General features: G+C 40.2%; 1 protein-coding gene and 1 long non-coding RNA gene across 3 annotated transcripts; one reads left to right on the plus strand and one right to left on the minus strand.

The window, feature by feature from the left end:
* Window positions 1-1,998: 1,998 nt before the first annotated feature.
* Window positions 1,999-6,930, minus strand: LOC136495327 (putative B3 domain-containing protein Os04g0346900). Its single transcript, XM_066491285.1, has 8 exons — window positions 6,844-6,930; window positions 6,493-6,775; window positions 5,805-5,887; window positions 5,385-5,673; window positions 5,103-5,299; window positions 2,901-3,138; window positions 2,578-2,792; window positions 1,999-2,293 (listed from the first exon to the last, which is right to left on the minus strand). The coding sequence occupies exons 1-8, from the start codon at window positions 6,928-6,930 to the stop codon at window positions 2,048-2,050; spliced, it is 1,638 nt and encodes a 545-aa protein (XP_066347382.1). The 3' UTR covers window positions 1,999-2,047.
* On the plus strand, window positions 2,511-3,840 carry LOC136495328 (uncharacterized). Of its 2 annotated transcripts, none has more exons than XR_010768969.1 (3): window positions 2,511-2,756; window positions 2,903-3,246; window positions 3,502-3,840. It is a non-coding gene; the product is annotated as an uncharacterized lncRNA (long non-coding RNA). The 2 variants fall into 2 exon arrangements; XR_010768968.1 differs by having other exon boundaries at window positions 2,948-3,246.
* Window positions 6,931-9,374: the final 2,444 nt, after the last annotated feature.

Here is a 9,374-nt window from a genome sequence, read left to right on the forward strand (position 1 = left end):
TTCCTTCACCGCCGTTTAGTACCTCGAAACCCTTTCCTTATTGAGCTATCAAGTCACATCTTGCTTTGAATCAACTTTAAGCACATATTGAATACAATTTCATTTGCACTGTTGTCTTCTGCTTGAACTGGATTGTTTCCATGAGTTTCCTTCTCAATGATCTTTATCTATGGACCATTCAAGCATTGACAACTGACCATCAATAATCTTGGTCTCATATCTCAATTATGTCATTTGCTTCACAATGAGTCCCATCACACATGAAACTCAGCTTGTGGGTTGACCATAAACATGTTATTACTTTGTGTTTAAACCTGAAAATGACCCGTCAAAATTGATGATAAAAATGTTTTTAAATTCCTCGGAACACCTACAGAATTATCATGATTATTTCATGATAAATTGGTTTATTTCTACGTCAAAGTATGGTAACTCCCAATTCCGATTATAGTCTTAGTATATTCGGATAATTTAATCTCATCCCTATAGCAACTTTTGCCTGTATTATGATAGCAATGCATTTTTGTATTTTTTTAGGGAACAGGAGCGGCCGAAGTATGGTAACAAAATAAATTAAAACCATATAGGTAGGAAAGATTAAGTTCTGGGATGGCCCATTGGGCCTCATTTAGCCCATTAGCCATTACGGGAGGCCAGTTGCCAAAAAAGTTGCCCTGCCCGGCTCGCCAGTTCTCACGTACAGGCGGATAGTACCAAGCGGCGGCGGCACGACATCCCTGACTCGGAGGCTGAGCCTAGAGCGCTCGGCCTCGGAGGATCTCGTCTCCAGGTGCTCTAGCAACGGCCGCCTAGCGGTCGGCCATCAAGCTTCAGCGTCTAGCCAGCGGCGGATTCAGTGTCTTAACTCTTTTGTCTAAAAATTTATAGGTGCTCCACGGGGTTCCACAGCGCTCGAGCCCCCCCGCCGCTGGATCCGCCCCTGCCTCTAGCCTCCCAACTCCCATGTCTCGCTACCCCGGCGCCAGACTCTCGGCTCCTGGCTTCTTGCTCCTTGCTCCCAGCGCCCAGCGGTCTCCGGCCCAGAACCAGAGCCCCAGACACCACCCAACGCCCAGCATCGGCGCGCAGCGGCTCGGCCAGGCGCAGGCGGCCAGCCCCTGAGGCCGGAGCCCTAATCCCCACTCGGCCACCCCCAGGACCCAATGCTTGCCTCTGACCCTGCTCAAGGCTTGATTCTTGAAGCTATGGTTTCTGTGAAGTGAGAATCCTATGACTGTGATAGTCAAGGTTCTTGGTGATAGTGTGATGGTTGGGGGAGGAGATGAAGCTGTGGGTGTGGGAGAAGAAGCTGGAGCTGGCAGCAGCACCATGAGTAGGCCGGCAGCTCAAATTCTATGCCTTTTTGTTTTGATCATCATTTGATGTGTGGCAAATTATATGGACTATGGAACAAAAACTCTTCTTATATGCTTTTCATTTGAGAGGTAATCATCTTCAATCTCCACCTCTACTATTTGGTTGCCAAATTACCGATTATAATATAATTGTTATGTGATGTACCAATATAAATATGGTATACATATATGTGGTTAGATCAGAATATCGGTCAAGTTTAGTATATGTATATGGCAGTTGCCCTACCTGAAATTTTTGGCTGAGTCCGCCATTGACCAAAAGCACATATTCTAGTGCTGACTCGCTGCAACTAGGAAGCCTGCAAGTGTCTATATCAGTGACGTTGCACTAATGTCTGATCGTGAATATATTCTTTCAATCACTGATTCATTGGCTCGTGATTCATTAGCGGTAACGCCGGATCACCATTAATTGGCCATAACATGAATACTTGACATAAGCTAGTTTTATGTACATAGTTAAGCCAAAAATCTAAAATATGTAACTGCAAGAAGATAGGACATCCATAGGAAGCAAAATACAGCATATTAACACAATGAGCTAGTTTAATTTCATGCAGTCAAGCTAGAGTGTTGAAACATGTAACTGCAAGTTGCTGGGACATCAGTAGGCAGCAAAGTTCCCTACAGAGAGGTGTTGAAGCCACGCACTCAACAGCCCAAGCCATAGCTTAGTGACAACGTGTGATGACGACATGCCACAGCTTGGTTTCGATGACATTGAAGGTGCAGACGTCACCAACCTTCACTTTGTTCTCCCTGCAGAACCTTTTCCATCCCCGCTCAATAACGTAACTACCAACCTTTTGCCAGAGACCACCAACCTGCCAAGAATTATTGCTGTTGATTGAGGTCTTGAGTGTGATCGTGCAGTGTTGCTGCAATCCAATCTGATCGCAGAAGTCCCGTGCCAAAGACTGCAATAATCGCAATCACGTTAGTTACACAACTGATTATTGTAATAAACTGTATATGTCAGTTATTGATGTATATATCACAGTGGATACAAACCACTAATATATCTTAATTCTTGTTCATGTAGGTTTGAGTACTATACTTTTTGATAGCGCATGTGCATGTATGCTCTGATGACTAATTAAAAATATCAAAACGAGGTGTTCAATCAGTTCATATTTTGAATGACTTTAATTTAACCATATTCCTAACTTCCTAGAATCAACGGGAGAATGACCATTCTTACAAGATGCTGTGTTATTGAGTATGTATTCATCTCCTTCCGTATCCATGATGGCGGCCCAATGTCGTAGACAGATTTTGAAACCTGCTTGCTCAAAGATGTCATGGAGGATTTTGGCTTCTTTGTTCCTTCACTACTTGAACTACCCTTGTTGGTCTTGTGGTCCCTACTGGATGAACAAGGTGACTCTTTTTCCTTAAAAGTATCTGCTAATGTTGCTGCATCATAAAACAAAATGAACATGCACTTTAGTATTTAACTCACATTCAACCTATTGTGAACAATCTCTACATATTAAAAATAAACTGATTTATATTTGTGCTTACAGTGTGTGATAGTGACATGCCACAGTGTGGTTTTGATGATGTTAAAGGTGCACAGGTCGCCTGTCTTGAGCCTGTTATCCTGGCAGAAGCTCTTCCAGCCCTCTCCAATAATATAGCAAGAGTCCTTGTATGCAGCACCACGCACCTGCCATGATTTGGTGCTGTCTATTTCTGTCTTAAGGGTGATTGTGCAAGTAATCCGGAACCCAATCGAATTGCAGAACTTCTTGGACAACGTCTACAAGCATCGTGATGTAACAACTTATTTCATGAAGCATCAACATTTGATCGCTAGTGGGCAAATACTAATTGGATAATTGCTAATTAGTTATGAGTGCCTCTTCAGGTGGGTTGGCTTACAAGTTTTTCTTGGTGCAATACATATGAAAATACTGTAGAAGCCCTAATATTTTGTCAAAAATGCTTATTTATTTTTTACACAAAGGACAATGGGTTCCATCCTTTTGCACCATCCAATGCATAAGGCCACTGTTGTTTATTAAATCGACCTATTATATCATGCCAAAGCTTTTCTTGCTAAAGTACTATTTATTTTGGTTATAGCATGCATCATGTTAGTTTCTATTTCTCAACCTTGCAGAAAAAAGATCCTTTTACTACAATTGCTTATTGCAATGAACCGGATTCTAGGTAGTGAAGCAAAACTAGAGGGTTACAGATAATAGGAGGGATGATAGAAGGTCGATGCCAAAGACTGAATAATCACAATCAGGTTAGTTACACAACTGATTATTGTAATAAGCTATATATGTCAGTTATTGATGTATATATCACAGTGGATACAAACCACTAATATATCTTAATTCTTGTTCATGTAGGTTTGAGTACTATACTTTTTGATAGCATGTGCATGTATGCTCTGACTAATTAAAAATATCAAAACGAGGTGTTCAATCAGTTCATATTTTGAATGACTTTAATTTTAACCATATTCCTAACTTCCTAGAATCGACGGTAGAATGATCATCCTTACAAAATGCTTTGTTATTGAGTTGGTATTCATCTCCTTCCGTATCCAAGATGGTGGCCCAATGTCGTAGACACATCTTGTGTATGATGGAACCTTGCTCAAAGATGTCATGGAGGATTTTGGCTTCTTTGTTCCTTCACTACTTGAACTACCCTTGTTGGTCTTGTGGTCCCTACTGGATGAACAAGGTGACTTTTTTTGCTTAAAAGTATCTGCTAATGTTGCTGCATCATAAAACAAAATGAACATGCACTTTAGTATTTAACTCACATTCAATCTATTGCGAACAATCTCTACATATGAAAAAAAAAATTATTTGTTCTTACAGTGCATGATAGTGACATGCCACAGTGTGGTTTCGATGATGGTGAAGGTGCACAGGTCGCCTGTCTTGAGACTGTTCTCCTGGCAGAACCTCTTCCAGCCCTCTCCGAGAATGTAGCGATAGTTCTTGCATGCAGCACCACGCACCTGCCATGATCTGGTGCTGTCCATTTTTATCTTAAGGGTGATTGTGCAATTCATCTGGAACCCGATCCAATCGCAGAACTTCTTTGACAACGACTACAAGCATTGTGATGTAACAGCTTATTTCATTAAGTATCAACATTTGATCGCTAGTGGGTAAATACTAATTATTGGATAATTGCTAAGTGCCTCTTCATGTGGGTTGGCTTAGAAATATATATGAGAAATACTGTGGAAGCTCTATTATTTGGTCAAAGTTTTTTCTTTATTTTTTTAGATAAAGGATAACGGATTCCACCTTTGCATTATCAAATGCATAAGTCTACTGTCGTTTATTACATCAACATGTTATATCATGCCAAAGCTTTTCTTGCTAAAATACTATTTATTTTGGTTATAACATGCATGCATGTTAATTTTGATTCCTCAGGAAAAAAAAAATCCTCACTTCAGTTGCTTATTGAAATGAACCAGATTCTAGGTTGTGAAGAAATACTAGAGGGGTACAGATAAAAGGAGGGACTAGAAGTTATACTATATCCAGTGAAGAATACTGTAAGTTCAGATAAGGAAAGGATGCACAAAACAAGCTGTGCCATAAAAAGTCTGAAACCCATGTTTACATGACTGGAGTTAGTAACAGATATAATTGTATGATAAAAGACGCAATGTAATAAAGCATCAAAATAATAAAATAACAAAAAAGAGAGAAGATACTCAAGAAGACCAAATGCTGAGCTTACAAGAAGGCGCTCAAGTGCATAGGTGTTGATCTTTTTCCTTATCCAAGATGTTGTCCCTATCTGATAGGGTTCTTTCAGTTTCAGTGTTGGGGATGTCACTGAACTTTTTGGCCTCTTGTTTTCTTCACTGCTTGACTTCTCATCATTGCTTTTACGTTTCCTGATGGGAGAATGTGTTTCCTGTTGTTTTTCCGCATCTGTCAATGAGAAGACAAAAGTTATACACATACCCTCATGTCTGCCAGTAGTCTCAATACACTAAACAGCAATTCATTTTCTCACTTGGTTGAATCCCAGCGTTCGGGTTCCTGAAATCTTTCTGGCGTCCACTAAGTCCAAATGCTTTGAATTTGAAAACCATGTTCCCTTCATATCTAAAGAGCAAAACGTCACCATTACATATTCCATGGAACTCCAGAAACTGTGACCAGCCACCTGTGAAGAAGATGCCTGATTGATCGTTCTTAAGCTCAATATGCCAAAATTTGCCAATGGGGCTGAGAATGATGGCCGTCTGGCTGTTTAGGCACTCGTCTCTGATGTAATCTTTCACAAACCTAGCAGGCAATATCTGCGATAACACATGCAAAGTAAAAAGGCGCAATGTTCATGATACAGCTAAAGTTTAAATGTTCAACAAGATGTATATTCTTATGATGTATGTTCTTATCAGAATATATTATCCAGAGTTTGCATATATACCATCTTTTCCGAGAGATACGGATGAAAAATCCTGATGAACTGTGGCTTACAGATAACACCTTTGCTGCTTCTGGATGTCATAACTGAAGAAAATGTGATTTCCATATCAATAATAATTCAATATGAACTGAAAAATTATACTAGCTACAATTCCAAATGCAGATAATTTTAGAATTCAAGTCACAGCCAAATTAACTTTTTTAACTTGACCATCAATATACAAGAAGTTGCATAAATTCACAGTACATAGTTGATGTCACCCATACTGGAAAATACTTTTACATTATATATTTTTCTCTATTTGAAATGGTATATATCTCGATAAAAAAATACAAGTCAATGCATTATATTGAAGACCGTGTCGCTACCGTAAACACCCTGCATTTGGAATTAGAAGATGTAGTATATTTAATTAATTACTAAAAATAATGTTACCAATACAATATCATCATTAGTTACAAGTGCAATAGGTTCAACTGCGATTCATGGGACCATTCAATTAGAATTGATCTTTTTTTTTTCATTGACTAGTAGAGCTCAAATCTTAAAAATTGAATGTGCTATATATTTTCAGCACTGCAATCTTGACGTCCTCGATTAAGTTTCTCAACGTCCCAGACCAATTAGGAGATTAGGGTCCCTAAATCAATAAGCATCATCCAGGATTTTCCTGGAAATAAATGCTTACCTGCAGCCGCAGCGCCGAACTCCTTAATGCACAAGCTGGTGTCGAACACCTTGACGGTAAGCGCGCCGCCGCCCTCGTGCCGGAGCACGACGAACCAACCGAGCTCAACGCCGTGTGCAGCCAAGAACTCCGCCCACCCGCGCCCCAGGAACGCACCGTCGCCGTCCCGGCCCACCTCCACGCGCCACACCTTGCCGAACGGGCTGACCACGAGGGCCGTCGGCTCTGGCGCCCCTTCGCCTTCGCCGGTGTCGAAGCACCCGGCGAGCTCATCGGTGATGCGCTGCGCAATCAGTGGGTTTCGTTAGCACAGTAAAGCGTCGACCGGCGATCGAGGGAGGCTGTGCTTACCAGCTTGTGGAAGGAAGGAGGAAGCAGGACCTTGAACTGCTTCGCCATGGCGCGCGCAGCAGGACCAGGGTCGCTGGGCAATGGCATGGCGATGCTGGACGCTGCACTGCAGCGTACGGCCCGGTGTCTTGAATGAGGTTACGAAGCAGAGGATCACAGAACGACTCTTCGGTTTCCTTCTCAATTGGAAATAAATGTTTTAAATAAAAATTACTACTGTATGTGAGTAAACACTTGCGTCCGTCTGTGGTCTCGAAATAAGAGCGGGTACAGTAATAATTTTACAGCCAAACAAATATTAATGTAGAAGTCTACCTAGAAGAGAAGAAAAGAGAGCTCGACTCTCGTACAAATAACTAGCTGGGCATGGTAGCCATCTATACAGTGGTGAGTCTAGGTATAAGTGAATTTGAGGAGGATTAGAAAAGAGAAGATGTGATATAGATAAAAAAATAATTAAAAGTTTTTATATATAAATAAGAGACAACTATTATATAACTTAACATTTACTGTTTGACATATAGCTAAATACTTGACCTTATTATTGGACTTGTTCTATGAACATTTCCTGAGATATTTAAAAACCACTCCCAATCTTGATTTTTTGATAAAATTGAAAAAAAAAGACTCTCTCCAATTACTTCTTATCTTAACTCTCAATCTTTTCGCACTTGGGAAAACCGATCCAACCACGGAAAGATACGTGCATACATACAATCTGCCAATCTGAAGATGGAAGGACGTGTAGAAAAATAATGAAAAAGAGAAGGTTGTTTCCAATACAAATGTAAAAAAAAATTCTCCAATAACATCTTATCTTAACTCTCGGTCTTTTCACGAAATCGATCCAAACACAGAAAGATACATGCGTGTATCTAATCGGTCAATCTAGAGATAGAAGGACGTGTGAAAAGAATAAGGAGAAAGGACAAGGTTTTCAATATAAATATATAAAAGAAAGAAAATATTAAAATAACGGAACTGATTTGGAATACAAAAGAAAAAATGTAAAAGTATACAAAGGCCAAGTACTCGTCACATAGACCAAGAAAGCCATTAATTTTTACTAGTCCCCACACGTGATGCTTCGATTCACAAGCAAAACACAATATACGAGAAAATGTCATTGATAGTGTAGTAGCAAGAAAGAAAACGCCGACGACCCTGTTTGGTTTCTATAAGAAGTGACTTATTAAGTCAGGTGATTGAAAAATAGTAATTTATAAGTCATGTCTGTTTGGTTGTAGATGATTTATAAGCTCATTAAAGGTGTGGGCCCCACGTGAAAAAGGGTGACTTATAAGTTTTAAGCAGGGGTGAACCAACTTAAAACTTATAAGCATGGGTGACTTATAAGTTGGTAGTGTTTGACAAAATAAGTCACTTTTTTCACTTTTTAACTTATAAGTAGATGACTTATTTGGAACCAAACACGGCCTGCATATAGATATGGTGCATGCAGGCATGCAACAGTAAGCCGAGGAGGCGTCTACTTAAATGTTGCATGTGCGTGAAAATAAGCTTCAGACCTTGGATACTGAAAAGGCAACAAACATGCTCCTATTTTTTTGTGACATGAAAGTTTTAGCGATTTTTGCAAGCCAATCGTAGATCAGTTGGTCCACCTGGGTTCAAGTTCTCGGCTAGGGATGAGTGTGTGTGCGTGTTGTGAGCGTCTACATCGTAATGTGTAATTAAAAAAAGTTTTAGTAATTTACCAATTAACTTTTTTTTTGAAAAAATTGGATATACTCTAACTAACTCCCAGAGAAAGAAACAAGTTTGTTTTAGTTGCTTGTACTGCTAAATTTTTGAAAGGATCAAGATGTCCAAGAAGGAGTGGATTAGGCTAATTCTATTTTTTTTGCAATAATTAAACCCTACACCTAGGGCACTTCACCCCTTATGCTTAGAAAGTGTTTCTAATGTTCTACCGCACAAAAGTTTTGCAACCTAAGTTCCAATCCTACTCTAGCATGACAATTCTATGAATGTAAAGACAAGAATCGAATTGCTCAAAGTAAATGCTTAAAGTAAAGAGAGAAGGGGGAACACGGTGATGTTTTGCCGAGGTATCGGAGAGTCACCACCTCCCACTAGTCCTTGTTAGAGCAGCCGCGCAAGGGTGTAGCTCCCCCTTGATCCGCTTAAGGATTAAGTGCTATCTACGGGTTGATTCTTCGACACTCCACCGCGGTGAATCACCCACGACCGCTAACAACTTGAGTTGGGTCATCCACAAGCTCCGCCGGATGATCACCAAACTCCCAATCACCATCAACCCGTCTAGGTAATGACGATCACCAAGAGTAACAAGCACAAACTCTCACTTGACCACAACAAACCTAATAAAAAGGGTGGATGCACACTTTGCTACTCTTGTTTTCACTAATGAGGCCTTAATCTTGGATTCTCAAATCTCAATCACCTCACTAGGACCTTGCTCTCTTTGGCACTCTCAAGGGTGTTACTCAGCTGTTGAAATAAACAAAAGTGATCCCTTAAGTGAATAGAGAAAGTATTTATACCCC

Source organism: Miscanthus floridulus, chromosome 12 (assembly GCF_019320115.1).
Source record: "Miscanthus floridulus cultivar M001 chromosome 12, ASM1932011v1, whole genome shotgun sequence".
Taxonomy (NCBI): Eukaryota; Viridiplantae; Streptophyta; class Magnoliopsida; order Poales; family Poaceae; genus Miscanthus; species Miscanthus floridulus.